This window comes from Aulonocara stuartgranti (assembly GCF_965226115.1).
Source record: "Aulonocara stuartgranti genome assembly, chromosome: 4".
In the NCBI taxonomy this organism is placed as follows: domain Eukaryota; kingdom Metazoa; phylum Chordata; class Actinopteri; order Cichliformes; family Cichlidae; genus Aulonocara; species Aulonocara stuartgranti.
The window spans coordinates 39,439,350-39,457,060 of record NC_138942.1 but is presented as its reverse complement, the minus strand read 5'-3'; the positions used below and the strand labels follow the sequence as shown (position 1 = coordinate 39,457,060).

The following is a 17,711-nucleotide window of genomic DNA, read 5'->3' as shown; positions in this document are numbered from 1 at the left end:
GCCACTTCCAGCGTAGAAGTGGAAACAATAGTTTTATCTTTTGGCCTAAATAACAGATCACAGAGGGACAAGAACACACCAATCACAGAACTGAAAAAGGCACTACTGACGGCCCAGAATGAATTTCCTGAAGCTGACATCTACGTCCCAGTGGTGAACTACTCCTCCGCTCTGCCCCAGAATGAGCAGGACACACTCCTGCACTTAAACACTTTCATTACAGGTCTGGTGAACCACATACCGGCTCTTCCTGCTGACAGTTTTGAGACAGGAAGGGACAACATCCACTGGACTGACGTAACGGCTTTGCATATGTTGGAGCACTGGAATGCTTTTGTGGAATCCCCTTGAGCCCATCTGATAAAAGGGAGGGGGTAAGTTCTGGTGTTATTAACTTGTCTAAGCATTTTAAGCCTTCCACTGCCCAGCGGAACCTCCTGAATAGGGGTCTTAATTTTATTCCTGCAATAGGTTATGACAAAAATTTTAAATTACAATGCAAGCATGATATTCAACAATATCACAGGAGAATCAAATTGGCTATTCATTATGGGGAGAAGTCTGATGCAGAACCCCAGCCTTTCACTCTTAAATCTGAGTGGTCTCCTCCATTAGGTCAGCTTCCACAGGAAGTGTCCACTTTAATGAAAGCTGACTATGAATATTTTAATAACCATTTCCACATCAGCCATGTTAAACCAAATTTAACGGAGGAGGAGCTCAAAGCTCTAAAAGAACTAAAAGAAAATAAATCAATAATCTTAAAACCAGCAGATAAAGGCAGCGCTGTAGTGATCTTGGACAGGGATCAATACCTACAAGAGGGCTACAGACAATTACATGATAAAACCTATTATTCTAAATTAAAGAAACCGATCTATTTGGATACATTACCTATTGTGGAGAAAATTGTTAATAATCTACACCTAAAAAAATTCATTAATTTGAAACAAAAAACCTATTTACTGGGCTCCGCTGAGCCAAGGGGAAGGCTCTTTTATTTATTACCTAAAATTCACAAAGACCCAGCAAAGTGGTCTGTGCCATTTCAGGTGCCTCCCGGGCGTCCCATTGTGTCGGATTGCGGTAGTGAAACTTATCACACTGCAGAATATCTGGACTTCTTCCTTAATCCCTTATCCATAAGACATGACAGTTACATTAAGGATACGTATGACTTTGTGGAAAAGGTTAAGCAGACAGAAGTCCCCATTGAATCATTTCTCTTTTCAATTGACATTGACAGCCTCTATACTAATATTGACATTAAGGAGGGAATAAACTCCATCAGGAATATTTTCCAAAAATACCCAGACAAAAAAAGACCTGAAAAGGAATTATTACAATTATTAGAAATCAACTTAACGAGAAATGACTTTGAATTCAATGGGGACTTCTTCTTGCAGATAAAAGGTACAGCCATGGGCAAAAAATTCGCGCCGGCATATGCCAACATTTTCATGGCAGAATGGGAAACTGCAGCCCTGGCAAAATGTGTCAAGAAACCACTGTACTATTACCGATTTCTTGACGACATCTGGGGCATATGGCCACACTCTGAACAAGATTTTGAAGCCTTTCTAAGCACTCTGAATGGCCATAATAATTCGATCAAATTAAAATCTACAATTAATAAAACCACAATTGATTTCTTGGATACAACTACTTTCAAAGGCCCAAATTTTCCACAGACACACAAATTGGATATTAAAGTATTCTTCAAGCCCACAGACACACATGCCCTTTTATTCAAAACAAGTTTCCACCCAAAACACACCTTTGCTGGTTTAATAAAGTCACAACTGTTGAGATTTCACAGAATTTGCACACAACCTACTGACTTCAGAGCAGCGACCAAAATTTTATTCTCAGCTCTCACCAGTAGGGGGTATTGTCGCTCTTTCCTCAGGAAATGCTTCAATTCATTCCTGCAGACAAAACCCATTGATTTGACACCTGTCCTGCCTGTTGTCTTGACCTATGCCCCATCAACGTGCAAACTAATCAGAGTGATTAGAAACAATTTTCAGGATCTTGTCCAGAAAACCCAATTGCTGGGGGATCACAAGGTTATAGCTGCCTTTAGGAGGAATAAAAACTTAAGGGATTTCCTCATTAAGGCAAAAATCTCACCTCTCTCTGAGCCCAAACTCAGAGACCAGGGGCAATTTTTTAAGCACCAGAAATGGGTGAGGAGTTTCTCAAATGGAAATGTATTCTGCTCACAGGCTAATGGGACTCCACGCTCCAAGAATTGTATATATGTTATCACTTGTAGCAAATGTGGAATCCAGTATGTGGGAGAAACAGGCAACACGATCCTGACAAGATTTACCCAGCATAGATACAATGTGTTAAGGAAGAAAAACACACACACACAACTGGTTAAACACTTCCTATCACACGGCTGGGAATCTGTCAGAGCAACAGTAACACAGGCAAATCCCAGATGGACTACTCAGCAGAGGAGGAAGGCTGAAAGACTCTGGATTGCAAAACTGGACACTGTACACCCTAAGGGGTTAAATGAAAAAAGTTTTTAAAGGACATAAAGTCCACATAATGTATATTCTTGTTTATTATTACTGTTCTGTTTCTCCTGTGTTTGCCATGTTCATTATTATTATCATTGTCACCAACACTCCACCTGTCTGTATATATTTGCTGTAACATCCTGACCATGAGTTTTATTCTGACCCTAACCAATTCTAACCCTGTGCTGATTTTAATCTTATCCTTGAAGCCTAACCTTAAGTTCAATCCTAACCTTAACCATTTTAACCCTATATTGGAATAACCCTCAGCTCCATACTCCACCCTCCCTCCCTCCCTCCCTCTCTCTCTCTCCCTCTTACCTCTCGCTCTCCCTCTTTTTCTTTTTCTTCCCCCCCCCCATCTGGGGCTGATCACAATGTAAACCTGATGTCCAGGATGCTATCATAATCCCTTTTTCAGGGCACCAAGTTTGGGACATGGTTCCTTGAGCCGGGAGCAGGAATGGCCCGTGCATTTGGGACCCGATTGCCTTCGGCAATCGGACCCCCATCTTACCTTCTCCTAACCGGCCTGTGCCTCTTGTCGACCCACTCCTGGAACCCCCTGTCCTTACACTGAAACACTGTATATATATGTGTATACTCAATTGCTGTACATATCATCAACATAATTCTGATTGTGATGATTTCCTTTTGACTCTCATATGGAGAGAGACTTTTTGTAAATACTGTATATTTCTATTCACAAGTTACTGTCGTCCGGTGTGTATATATTTTCTGACTGCATATTTTATCAACACTGTTTTGTTTGTGACCATGTTCCCTTAACTCTCATATGGAGAGCAACATTGTTTGAAAACTGTATATATTTCTGTTTACAAATTACTGTGATTCAAAATGTTCCTGAACGCAGCAAACGGGCCAACGACCAATCAGTTTGAATCTTTCGAGGGGGGCCTCTGACTCACGGAGCAGGAGCTCCTCTCATTGGTTGTTGAGACCCGCAATGTTTGAATTTAGACTTGCGCAGTGTACACACCGGCGACTTACATTGTAACTAATGTTTTATGATGCTGTCTTCATTCTTCAAGTAAGCCAGCCTGAAGAAGGTTAATATTAACCGAAACGTCGCGACTTTGGCTTATTTCTTTGTAAATTTTGTAAATTTGTTTATTTTTTGCATTAAGCGAAAATAAAGCTCTTTTTCATTTTCTCAACAAACGTGAGGACTATTATTATTATTTTTGGGACACACAGCAATTCTTACACTGCTAGCACGGTCCCCAGCGACCATTTGTCCAAGCTGAGACCGCAAGTGTGCCTGCAAAAATGCCCACGTTTTATCCAGAAGACGACTGGACCGTCGTCCGCCATCGCAGAGGCCGGAGAGGCGACCGCGACTTCAGAGACGACCGGAGGTCTCCCAGACGGACCAGCTACCCGTCCCGCGCCGTGCGCCGTACCTACGCATCGGTGGTGAGGGGACATGACCGCCGTGAGGGGAGAGAAATTCCCCACAACGCTCACCCGGCATGGCGTCAACACCGGAGGGCAGAACAGCCAGCTCCAGTCCGCTATGCAGCCCGCTACCGTGATCGGCCGGAACAAGGGCACCGTTTTGAACAGGAGCGAGCCCGGGATCGTAGCTACCCATCCCACACTGAGCGCCGGACCTACGCTTCAGTGGTGAGTGGATGGCACCACCGGAGAGAGGAGAGAGAAATCCCCCACACATGGCGGCAGCGCCGGAGCAGAGAGCGACCAACTACGGCCCGCTATGCTGCCCGTCACGGGGATCAACACGAGCAGAGGCGCCTGGCTGACCGAGGACAAGCATGGGACAGACGGTATGTGAAGCGTGCCAGATTTTCACGACCTGATCCTCCCAGACACGCCGTGCCATCTGATGACGCAGACTTTTCAGCTAAAGTGCGGATTATTCACAGACTGATCAAATCTGTTCATCACCTTAAAAACGTTTCAAGGGACAAATATCCGCCCTCCCTGAACAAAATCTTACAGAATTTAATGACTGTCATTAAGCCAGCTGCACCGAGCGAACAAACACAGACTCGAATCGAGGGTAATGCGAAGAATTGGGCATACACAACAGCCTTAATTCTCCGCGATCATTATTCTATGGCTATGGAGGTGGAGCTAAAACGCCTCTTTGAGTTTCCTAAACAGGACTGGGAAGGACCCTTTGAGGTGGCGTCATCCTGGGCCAAGCGCAACCTGGGCCGCCGTCTCCGACCGGAGTCACTGGACCAGACCCAGGCAGCCATCATAGCCAGACTGGCAGACCTGAGAGCGGACACCGAATCGAGAGAACAGAGCCGCGGGACCAGCGAGCCGACACGACAACCAGAGGTGAGGGATGATCTCATAACACTCGACTCGACCGAACCTCTGACAGAAGTGTTGCAGCCAGCTCCAACTGCACAGCCTGCCACGACACAGCCCAGAGCCGGCCGAACCATAACGGTGACTGCACAGGTGCATGCTCCACCTCCAGCGCGCCCTGTCACCACGGCGACGGCGACCACCATGACCGACACCATCAGCGGTGACTGGTCACCTTTCATAGAGCGCGACGGTGAGGAGGACGACGATCCAAAACCCATCACCCCCACCCCCCATGAAGACCCTCCTGAACCCACACCAATGTCACCAAAAGACCGGAGAGTGGAGAGGGTATTCGCCGCGCTTCGCACGACCTCTGCTGAGGAGGAGCCGCCCCCGCCCACTCAGTCCCCGCAACCGGAAGATGACATAATGATCGAGGTAATGGACCTCACTCAGGGGGACGACACCATCCCCACGAGACCCATAAAAGACATTGAAACAGCGCCTGGACCGTCCACGTCTGCACATCTCGGCCTGCCACGCACCACACAGGACAGACTGAAATCCTGCGTGCAGACCCGCCTCCAGACGAGGAGAATGGAGGAATCCTCCCAGTCTCCTCCCCTTGCACCTGCTTCACCTGCTGAACAACCCGTCCTCCCCACGAGACACCCAAACACGCAGAGGAAGCTGCAGGATTGGAGCCTCCACATCAGGAAATCAGCACTCATCATCGGTGACTCAAATGTAAGCACACTCCCATCTTTTTCAGCGGAGAACGTGCAAATTGACAGCTTCCCCGGTGCAAAGTGGTGCCATGCACAGGCCCTGCTGGAAAAAGCCACTTCCAGCGTAGAAGTGGAAACAATAGTTTTATCTTTTGGCCTAAATAACAGATCACAGAGGGACAAGAACACACCAATCACAGAACTGAAAAAGGCACTACTGACGGCCCAGAATGAATTTCCTGAAGCTGACATCTACGTCCCAGTGGTGAACTACTCCTCCGCTCTGCCCCAGAATGAGCAGGACACACTCCTGCACTTAAACACTTTCATTACAGGTCTGGTGAACCACATACCGGCTCTTCCTGCTGACAGTTTTGAGACAGGAAGGGACAACATCCACTGGACTGACGTAACGGCTTTGCATATGTTGGAGCACTGGAATGCTTTTGTGGAATCCCCTTGAGCCCATCTGATAAAAGGGAGGGGGTAAGTTCTGGTGTTATTAACTTGTCTAAGCATTTTAAGCCTTCCACTGCCCAGCGGAACCTCCTGAATAGGGGTCTTAATTTTATTCCTGCAATAGGTTATGACAAAAATTTTAAATTACAATGCAAGCATGATATTCAACAATATCACAGGAGAATCAAATTGGCTATTCATTATGGGGAGAAGTCTGATGCAGAACCCCAGCCTTTCACTCTTAAATCTGAGTGGTCTCCTCCATTAGGTCAGCTTCCACAGGAAGTGTCCACTTTAATGAAAGCTGACTATGAATATTTTAATAACCATTTCCACATCAGCCATGTTAAACCAAATTTAACGGAGGAGGAGCTCAAAGCTCTAAAAGAACTAAAAGAAAATAAATCAATAATCTTAAAACCAGCAGATAAAGGCAGCGCTGTAGTGATCTTGGACAGGGATCAATACCTACAAGAGGGCTACAGACAATTACATGATAAAACCTATTATTCTAAATTAAAGAAACCGATCTATTTGGATACATTACCTATTGTGGAGAAAATTGTTAATAATCTACACCTAAAAAAATTCATTAATTTGAAACAAAAAACCTATTTACTGGGCTCCGCTGAGCCAAGGGGAAGGCTCTTTTATTTATTACCTAAAATTCACAAAGACCCAGCAAAGTGGTCTGTGCCATTTCAGGTGCCTCCCGGGCGTCCCATTGTGTCGGATTGCGGTAGTGAAACTTATCACACTGCAGAATATCTGGACTTCTTCCTTAATCCCTTATCCATAAGACATGACAGTTACATTAAGGATACGTATGACTTTGTGGAAAAGGTTAAGCAGACAGAAGTCCCCATTGAATCATTTCTCTTTTCAATTGACATTGACAGCCTCTATACTAATATTGACATTAAGGAGGGAATAAACTCCATCAGGAATATTTTCCAAAAATACCCAGACAAAAAAAGACCTGAAAAGGAATTATTACAATTATTAGAAATCAACTTAACGAGAAATGACTTTGAATTCAATGGGGACTTCTTCTTGCAGATAAAAGGTACAGCCATGGGCAAAAAATTCGCGCCGGCATATGCCAACATTTTCATGGCAGAATGGGAAACTGCAGCCCTGGCAAAATGTGTCAAGAAACCACTGTACTATTACCGATTTCTTGACGACATCTGGGGCATATGGCCACACTCTGAACAAGATTTTGAAGCCTTTCTAAGCACTCTGAATGGCCATAATAATTCGATCAAATTAAAATCTACAATTAATAAAACCACAATTGATTTCTTGGATACAACTACTTTCAAAGGCCCAAATTTTCCACAGACACACAAATTGGATATTAAAGTATTCTTCAAGCCCACAGACACACATGCCCTTTTATTCAAAACAAGTTTCCACCCAAAACACACCTTTGCTGGTTTAATAAAGTCACAACTGTTGAGATTTCACAGAATTTGCACACAACCTACTGACTTCAGAGCAGCGACCAAAATTTTATTCTCAGCTCTCACCAGTAGGGGGTATTGTCGCTCTTTCCTCAGGAAATGCTTCAATTCATTCCTGCAGACAAAACCCATTGATTTGACACCTGTCCTGCCTGTTGTCTTGACCTATGCCCCATCAACGTGCAAACTAATCAGAGTGATTAGAAACAATTTTCAGGATCTTGTCCAGAAAACCCAATTGCTGGGGGATCACAAGGTTATAGCTGCCTTTAGGAGGAATAAAAACTTAAGGGATTTCCTCATTAAGGCAAAAATCTCACCTCTCTCTGAGCCCAAACTCAGAGACCAGGGGCAATTTTTTAAGCACCAGAAATGGGTGAGGAGTTTCTCAAATGGAAATGTATTCTGCTCACAGGCTAATGGGACTCCACGCTCCAAGAATTGTATATATGTTATCACTTGTAGCAAATGTGGAATCCAGTATGTGGGAGAAACAGGCAACACGATCCTGACAAGATTTACCCAGCATAGATACAATGTGTTAAGGAAGAAAAACACACACACACAACTGGTTAAACACTTCCTATCACACGGCTGGGAATCTGTCAGAGCAACAGTAACACAGGCAAATCCCAGATGGACTACTCAGCAGAGGAGGAAGGCTGAAAGACTCTGGATTGCAAAACTGGACACTGTACACCCTAAGGGGTTAAATGAAAAAAGTTTTTAAAGGACATAAAGTCCACATAATGTATATTCTTGTTTATTATTACTGTTCTGTTTCTCCTGTGTTTGCCATGTTCATTATTATTATCATTGTCACCAACACTCCACCTGTCTGTATATATTTGCTGTAACATCCTGACCATGAGTTTTATTCTGACCCTAACCAATTCTAACCCTGTGCTGATTTTAATCTTATCCTTGAAGCCTAACCTTAAGTTCAATCCTAACCTTAACCATTTTAACCCTATATTGGAATAACCCTCAGCTCCATACTCCACCCTCCCTCCCTCCCTCCCTCTCTCTCTCTCCCTCTTACCTCTCGCTCTCCCTCTTTTTCTTTTTCTTCCCCCCCCCCATCTGGGGCTGATCACAATGTAAACCTGATGTCCAGGATGCTATCATAATCCCTTTTTCAGGGCACCAAGTTTGGGACATGGTTCCTTGAGCCGGGAGCAGGAATGGCCCGTGCATTTGGGACCCGATTGCCTTCGGCAATCGGACCCCCATCTTACCTTCTCCTAACCGGCCTGTGCCTCTTGTCGACCCACTCCTGGAACCCCCTGTCCTTACACTGAAACACTGTATATATATGTGTATACTCAATTGCTGTACATATCATCAACATAATTCTGATTGTGATGATTTCCTTTTGACTCTCATATGGAGAGAGACTTTTTGTAAATACTGTATATTTCTATTCACAAGTTACTGTCGTCCGGTGTGTATATATTTTCTGACTGCATATTTTATCAACACTGTTTTGTTTGTGACCATGTTCCCTTAACTCTCATATGGAGAGCAACATTGTTTGAAAACTGTATATATTTCTGTTTACAAATTACTGTGATTCAAAATGTTCCTGAACGCAGCAAACGGGCCAACGACCAATCAGTTTGAATCTTTCGAGGGGGGCCTCTGACTCACGGAGCAGGAGCTCCTCTCATTGGTTGTTGAGACCCGCAATGTTTGAATTTAGACTTGCGCAGTGTACACACCGGCGACTTACATTGTAACTAATGTTTTATGATGCTGTCTTCATTCTTCAAGTAAGCCAGCCTGAAGAAGGTTAATATTAACCGAAACGTCGCGACTTTGGCTTATTTCTTTGTAAATTTTGTAAATTTGTTTATTTTTTGCATTAAGCGAAAATAAAGCTCTTTTTCATTTTCTCAACAAACGTGAGGACTATTATTATTATTTTTGGGACACACAGCAATTCTTACACTGCTAGCACGGTCCCCAGCGACCATTTGTCCAAGCTGAGACCGCAAGTGTGCCTGCAAAAATGCCCACGTTTTATCCAGAAGACGACTGGACCGTCGTCCGCCATCGCAGAGGCCGGAGAGGCGACCGCGACTTCAGAGACGACCGGAGGTCTCCCAGACGGACCAGCTACCCGTCCCGCGCCGTGCGCCGTACCTACGCATCGGTGGTGAGGGGACATGACCGCCGTGAGGGGAGAGAAATTCCCCACAACGCTCACCCGGCATGGCGTCAACACCGGAGGGCAGAACAGCCAGCTCCAGTCCGCTATGCAGCCCGCTACCGTGATCGGCCGGAACAAGGGCACCGTTTTGAACAGGAGCGAGCCCGGGATCGTAGCTACCCATCCCACACTGAGCGCCGGACCTACGCTTCAGTGGTGAGTGGATGGCACCACCGGAGAGAGGAGAGAGAAATCCCCCACACATGGCGGCAGCGCCGGAGCAGAGAGCGACCAACTACGGCCCGCTATGCTGCCCGTCACGGGGATCAACACGAGCAGAGGCGCCTGGCTGACCGAGGACAAGCATGGGACAGACGGTATGTGAAGCGTGCCAGATTTTCACGACCTGATCCTCCCAGACACGCCGTGCCATCTGATGACGCAGACTTTTCAGCTAAAGTGCGGATTATTCACAGACTGATCAAATCTGTTCATCACCTTAAAAACGTTTCAAGGGACAAATATCCGCCCTCCCTGAACAAAATCTTACAGAATTTAATGACTGTCATTAAGCCAGCTGCACCGAGCGAACAAACACAGACTCGAATCGAGGGTAATGCGAAGAATTGGGCATACACAACAGCCTTAATTCTCCGCGATCATTATTCTATGGCTATGGAGGTGGAGCTAAAACGCCTCTTTGAGTTTCCTAAACAGGACTGGGAAGGACCCTTTGAGGTGGCGTCATCCTGGGCCAAGCGCAACCTGGGCCGCCGTCTCCGACCGGAGTCACTGGACCAGACCCAGGCAGCCATCATAGCCAGACTGGCAGACCTGAGAGCGGACACCGAATCGAGAGAACAGAGCCGCGGGACCAGCGAGCCGACACGACAACCAGAGGTGAGGGATGATCTCATAACACTCGACTCGACCGAACCTCTGACAGAAGTGTTGCAGCCAGCTCCAACTGCACAGCCTGCCACGACACAGCCCAGAGCCGGCCGAACCATAACGGTGACTGCACAGGTGCATGCTCCACCTCCAGCGCGCCCTGTCACCACGGCGACGGCGACCACCATGACCGACACCATCAGCGGTGACTGGTCACCTTTCATAGAGCGCGACGGTGAGGAGGACGACGATCCAAAACCCATCACCCCCACCCCCCATGAAGACCCTCCTGAACCCACACCAATGTCACCAAAAGACCGGAGAGTGGAGAGGGTATTCGCCGCGCTTCGCACGACCTCTGCTGAGGAGGAGCCGCCCCCGCCCACTCAGTCCCCGCAACCGGAAGATGACATAATGATCGAGGTAATGGACCTCACTCAGGGGGACGACACCATCCCCACGAGACCCATAAAAGACATTGAAACAGCGCCTGGACCGTCCACGTCTGCACATCTCGGCCTGCCACGCACCACACAGGACAGACTGAAATCCTGCGTGCAGACCCGCCTCCAGACGAGGAGAATGGAGGAATCCTCCCAGTCTCCTCCCCTTGCACCTGCTTCACCTGCTGAACAACCCGTCCTCCCCACGAGACACCCAAACACGCAGAGGAAGCTGCAGGATTGGAGCCTCCACATCAGGAAATCAGCACTCATCATCGGTGACTCAAATGTAAGCACACTCCCATCTTTTTCAGCGGAGAACGTGCAAATTGACAGCTTCCCCGGTGCAAAGTGGTGCCATGCACAGGCCCTGCTGGAAAAAGCCACTTCCAGCGTAGAAGTGGAAACAATAGTTTTATCTTTTGGCCTAAATAACAGATCACAGAGGGACAAGAACACACCAATCACAGAACTGAAAAAGGCACTACTGACGGCCCAGAATGAATTTCCTGAAGCTGACATCTACGTCCCAGTGGTGAACTACTCCTCCGCTCTGCCCCAGAATGAGCAGGACACACTCCTGCACTTAAACACTTTCATTACAGGTCTGGTGAACCACATACCGGCTCTTCCTGCTGACAGTTTTGAGACAGGAAGGGACAACATCCACTGGACTGACGTAACGGCTTTGCATATGTTGGAGCACTGGAATGCTTTTGTGGAATCCCCTTGAGCCCATCTGATAAAAGGGAGGGGGTAAGTTCTGGTGTTATTAACTTGTCTAAGCATTTTAAGCCTTCCACTGCCCAGCGGAACCTCCTGAATAGGGGTCTTAATTTTATTCCTGCAATAGGTTATGACAAAAATTTTAAATTACAATGCAAGCATGATATTCAACAATATCACAGGAGAATCAAATTGGCTATTCATTATGGGGAGAAGTCTGATGCAGAACCCCAGCCTTTCACTCTTAAATCTGAGTGGTCTCCTCCATTAGGTCAGCTTCCACAGGAAGTGTCCACTTTAATGAAAGCTGACTATGAATATTTTAATAACCATTTCCACATCAGCCATGTTAAACCAAATTTAACGGAGGAGGAGCTCAAAGCTCTAAAAGAACTAAAAGAAAATAAATCAATAATCTTAAAACCAGCAGATAAAGGCAGCGCTGTAGTGATCTTGGACAGGGATCAATACCTACAAGAGGGCTACAGACAATTACATGATAAAACCTATTATTCTAAATTAAAGAAACCGATCTATTTGGATACATTACCTATTGTGGAGAAAATTGTTAATAATCTACACCTAAAAAAATTCATTAATTTGAAACAAAAAACCTATTTACTGGGCTCCGCTGAGCCAAGGGGAAGGCTCTTTTATTTATTACCTAAAATTCACAAAGACCCAGCAAAGTGGTCTGTGCCATTTCAGGTGCCTCCCGGGCGTCCCATTGTGTCGGATTGCGGTAGTGAAACTTATCACACTGCAGAATATCTGGACTTCTTCCTTAATCCCTTATCCATAAGACATGACAGTTACATTAAGGATACGTATGACTTTGTGGAAAAGGTTAAGCAGACAGAAGTCCCCATTGAATCATTTCTCTTTTCAATTGACATTGACAGCCTCTATACTAATATTGACATTAAGGAGGGAATAAACTCCATCAGGAATATTTTCCAAAAATACCCAGACAAAAAAAGACCTGAAAAGGAATTATTACAATTATTAGAAATCAACTTAACGAGAAATGACTTTGAATTCAATGGGGACTTCTTCTTGCAGATAAAAGGTACAGCCATGGGCAAAAAATTCGCGCCGGCATATGCCAACATTTTCATGGCAGAATGGGAAACTGCAGCCCTGGCAAAATGTGTCAAGAAACCACTGTACTATTACCGATTTCTTGACGACATCTGGGGCATATGGCCACACTCTGAACAAGATTTTGAAGCCTTTCTAAGCACTCTGAATGGCCATAATAATTCGATCAAATTAAAATCTACAATTAATAAAACCACAATTGATTTCTTGGATACAACTACTTTCAAAGGCCCAAATTTTCCACAGACACACAAATTGGATATTAAAGTATTCTTCAAGCCCACAGACACACATGCCCTTTTATTCAAAACAAGTTTCCACCCAAAACACACCTTTGCTGGTTTAATAAAGTCACAACTGTTGAGATTTCACAGAATTTGCACACAACCTACTGACTTCAGAGCAGCGACCAAAATTTTATTCTCAGCTCTCACCAGTAGGGGGTATTGTCGCTCTTTCCTCAGGAAATGCTTCAATTCATTCCTGCAGACAAAACCCATTGATTTGACACCTGTCCTGCCTGTTGTCTTGACCTATGCCCCATCAACGTGCAAACTAATCAGAGTGATTAGAAACAATTTTCAGGATCTTGTCCAGAAAACCCAATTGCTGGGGGATCACAAGGTTATAGCTGCCTTTAGGAGGAATAAAAACTTAAGGGATTTCCTCATTAAGGCAAAAATCTCACCTCTCTCTGAGCCCAAACTCAGAGACCAGGGGCAATTTTTTAAGCACCAGAAATGGGTGAGGAGTTTCTCAAATGGAAATGTATTCTGCTCACAGGCTAATGGGACTCCACGCTCCAAGAATTGTATATATGTTATCACTTGTAGCAAATGTGGAATCCAGTATGTGGGAGAAACAGGCAACACGATCCTGACAAGATTTACCCAGCATAGATACAATGTGTTAAGGAAGAAAAACACACACACACAACTGGTTAAACACTTCCTATCACACGGCTGGGAATCTGTCAGAGCAACAGTAACACAGGCAAATCCCAGATGGACTACTCAGCAGAGGAGGAAGGCTGAAAGACTCTGGATTGCAAAACTGGACACTGTACACCCTAAGGGGTTAAATGAAAAAAGTTTTTAAAGGACATAAAGTCCACATAATGTATATTCTTGTTTATTATTACTGTTCTGTTTCTCCTGTGTTTGCCATGTTCATTATTATTATCATTGTCACCAACACTCCACCTGTCTGTATATATTTGCTGTAACATCCTGACCATGAGTTTTATTCTGACCCTAACCAATTCTAACCCTGTGCTGATTTTAATCTTATCCTTGAAGCCTAACCTTAAGTTCAATCCTAACCTTAACCATTTTAACCCTATATTGGAATAACCCTCAGCTCCATACTCCACCCTCCCTCCCTCCCTCCCTCTCTCTCTCTCCCTCTTACCTCTCGCTCTCCCTCTTTTTCTTTTTCTTCCCCCCCCCCATCTGGGGCTGATCACAATGTAAACCTGATGTCCAGGATGCTATCATAATCCCTTTTTCAGGGCACCAAGTTTGGGACATGGTTCCTTGAGCCGGGAGCAGGAATGGCCCGTGCATTTGGGACCCGATTGCCTTCGGCAATCGGACCCCCATCTTACCTTCTCCCAACCCCTTCCCTTCCCCTAACCCTAACCCCACCCATGTTCCCTTTCCCTAACCCTAACCTTTCCCCTCTTCCCCTAATAACCCCAATTGGCTTTATGTCCAACCCTAATATCAGGTTGGAATATTTAAATATTTTAATCTTATGTAAAGGGGTTGAATTAATGACAGTAAATTCATTATTGTACTGTCAAAGTATAAATATAAAATTATACACTCAAATATTAAATAAGTACTCACGCTAATAAATAAATAAATTAATTAATTTAAATAGTGTATAATTTCAGTTCATGTTGTATAATTCATTTTAGTATAATGTCAAGCCCTAATTTTAAAAGGACACAGGGAAACTGGAAAAACATTTAAAAAGAACGGTTTAAAACGCACAACAGACCAGAGGGTATAAAAGGAGCGCAGGCAGGAGAGAGAGCTCATTCTGCTTTCGACAGCCAAACAGTGCACATCTCCAGCAGCCAGCCATTGTTTTGAGCGCTTGGATTTTTGTTGGTTTTATTTTCTTTCGTGCCTCACAGGCCTGAGGAAGACCTTTTAAGGTCGAAACGTTGCCTGAGGCACGTTTGATTTTTTTCAACCGGAAAACACGGTTTTTTTTGTTTTTAGGGATTTTCAAGCCCCGGTGCTCTCTTTTAGTTGTTTGCAGAATTTTTTATTTTTGTTTATACTAAACAACCGAATACACGGTTTTCTTTTAAGGGATTTGTAAGCCTTTGGGCTCTCTTTTCGTTGTTTGGGACCGAATTTACGGTATTTTAGTTTAGGGATTTTTAAGCCTTTGGGCTCTCTTTTAGTTGTTTGGAACCGAATTTACGGTGTTTTATTTTAAGGGTTTTTGAAGCCTTTGGGCTCTCTTTTAGTTGTTTAAAAACAATTTTGTTATATTTCATTTATATTTAAAGTGGTAATTTAAAAACCACTCGTCATGGCGGACGAGTGGCAAGTAGTCCGCTACGGAAGACGACGCCGTTTCTTCCTTGAGAACCCAGACAGGGATCGGGGGTTCTCCCGTGGGATGGCCCGTGCACCTTCCTTCTACCCTCGTAGGAGGAATCAATTCCCCTACCCTAACCCTACCCCCCTAACCCTAACCCCATCCTCCCAACCTTCCTCCCCCTAACCCCACTCAAGCCCTAACCCTAAATAAGTACATAAATATATATGTACGTATGAAATGGAACGAAATCATATCAAATCAAAGACATCCTTACCCAGGATTCCTAAACTTAACCATAGGGGACCTTAGCCAAGGAATCCAATTCTGAGCCTAACCGTGGGATGTCCTGACCAAGGATTTTGAATCCTAAACCTGACCGTGGTTAGACTTAATTTAGATGGATTTGTTCTGTTTCATCACTCTTCTCCCCCCTCTGTCTGTCCATCTCTTGGGGGCGGAGGGAGGGGGGGGGTGAGTGACAGCCCGATCCGGCGGGGAGGGGACCCTGCCGGGCTGGCGGACCCCTCCGGGCTCTTCCTTCTCCTCTCTCTCTCTCTCTCTCTCACCTCTTTTTTAGATTTAGTCTAACTTAATCCCAATTATTATGGACATTTTAAATCATTAATGCCCTACTTGACCAGTGTAAAGCTACACTAATGAATGGAAACAAAAAAACAAACAAACCCCTAACCCTAAAATTGAATTGAATTGACTATAAATATTTTTTGGGGAAACAATAGCAGCAATATTCAGAGCTTTAGAGTTTAATCAGTTCTTTATTGAAAACCAGGAATGCAAACATCATTACAAAATAAAAAAAAGAGTAATAACGGGCTGGTGGAGAGTCAGGCACCGCAGCCAGCACCTGACTGACATTTAATACCTTAAAACGGTCTTCAGCTGGTTCTGCAAACTCTCTTGATGTTGTACTCCTCCTTGTCCCTCTTTTAAATATCTATCTGCATAAGTACAGTGTGGCTGTGGCTCAGGTGGTAGAGCAGGTCATCTACTGATCGGAAGGTTGGTGGTTCGATTCCCGGCTTCCCCTAGTCTGCATGCCAAATATCCTTGGGCAAGATACTAACCCGAAATTGCTCTCCGATGCATTCATCGGAGTATGAATGTGTGTAAATGTCAGTTGTGCTTGTGCGAATGGGTGTGAATGGGTGAATGCACAAGTTGTGTAAAGCGCTTTGAGTGCTCAGAAGAGTGGAAAAGCGCTATATAAGAACCAGTCCATTTACCATTTCACTCCCAGCAGGTTCAAATGGTTGGTACAGTACATTGAACTACGTGTTAACACAATACATTTTTTTATCAATACATACATTTTAGAAGCACAATGAAACTAGAAAATACCCCTTATATTGGTGACTTTCATTATCCCACTTATACAAATAATTAAGTTAATCAAGAGCAAAAATGTGATTATTTGGAAAATGAGGAATTACACAGTACTATTAATAATATTTACTTCTACAAAATACCTTAATCATTTTATTAAAATAATAATAATAATAAAGTAAAGAATTAATAATACCAAAACCCACATTTTCTTTCAAGGTAAATACAAATTTTCAGTCTGGCAACTTGTCCTAGGTGTATTCCACCTCCCTACCTATCGCAGCAGACTTTGAATTGTACAGTGAATTGGATAAGTGACAGAAAATGATGAATGGTATACATTAAGATACTAGTACACCAGGTCCCCATAATTCTAGGTCCTGAAAAGAGTTTTCATTCTTGTGAAAAAGGTTGAAAGATTATACTTTGCAGTTTGGTTACACAGTAGTATTTCAATGAGAAAAGTGTTTTTAACATAACTCAGACTGACTGTCTGTCTGAATCACTTCTCTGCAGGTCCAAAGCTCTGATGTCTCGTGGTAAAATGTTCCAAGTGTCCATCCAAGGATCATGGTTCTGCCAGTTTGGCTGAAGAGGAGGACTGCTTAAAGCCATCAGGCACCCCAACCAGCAGCATTCAGCGGCAAACTTAACCATAACATCCTGATGTCTTCCACCTTCAGGAACAGGAACCAGAGCCTAGAAGGATGAGGTGTGAGAGGTTGTTGGTCAGCTTTCACAAACTACAGAGTCCCTTTCACATCTGCAGAATGTTTCAGGAGTGGAGGAGCTCGGAGGATCATGTGACCCGTCGGCAGGAATGACAGCATAGTTTTTAGCTCTGCACACATTGTCACTGTTTATCACTATCCTGTCATATAAATTAGTTATCTCGACGCCGATCCCACTATGGACACCTCTTCAACCAGAGACTCACGGAAAAGGGAGATTGCTCAGTCTCCCTTAAAGAAGAACTTTAAAGATTCCTCCGTCACTAA

General features: G+C 44.5%; 1 protein-coding gene across 7 annotated transcripts in view; it reads right to left on the bottom strand.

Moving 5' to 3' along the window:
* Window positions 1-16,125: 16,125 nt before the first annotated feature.
* LOC309704975 (uncharacterized protein) overlaps window positions 16,126-17,711 on the bottom strand; it is a 136,599-nt gene continuing 135,013 nt past the window's right edge. For all 7 annotated transcript variants that reach the window (XM_082530536.1, XM_082530541.1, XM_082530538.1 and 4 more), the window contains one exon: window positions 16,126-17,412. In XM_082530536.1, coding sequence (XP_082386662.1) covers window positions 17,194-17,412 — 219 coding nt within the window. In that variant the 3' untranslated portion in view covers window positions 16,126-17,193. The remainder of the gene's footprint in view (window positions 17,413-17,711) is intronic.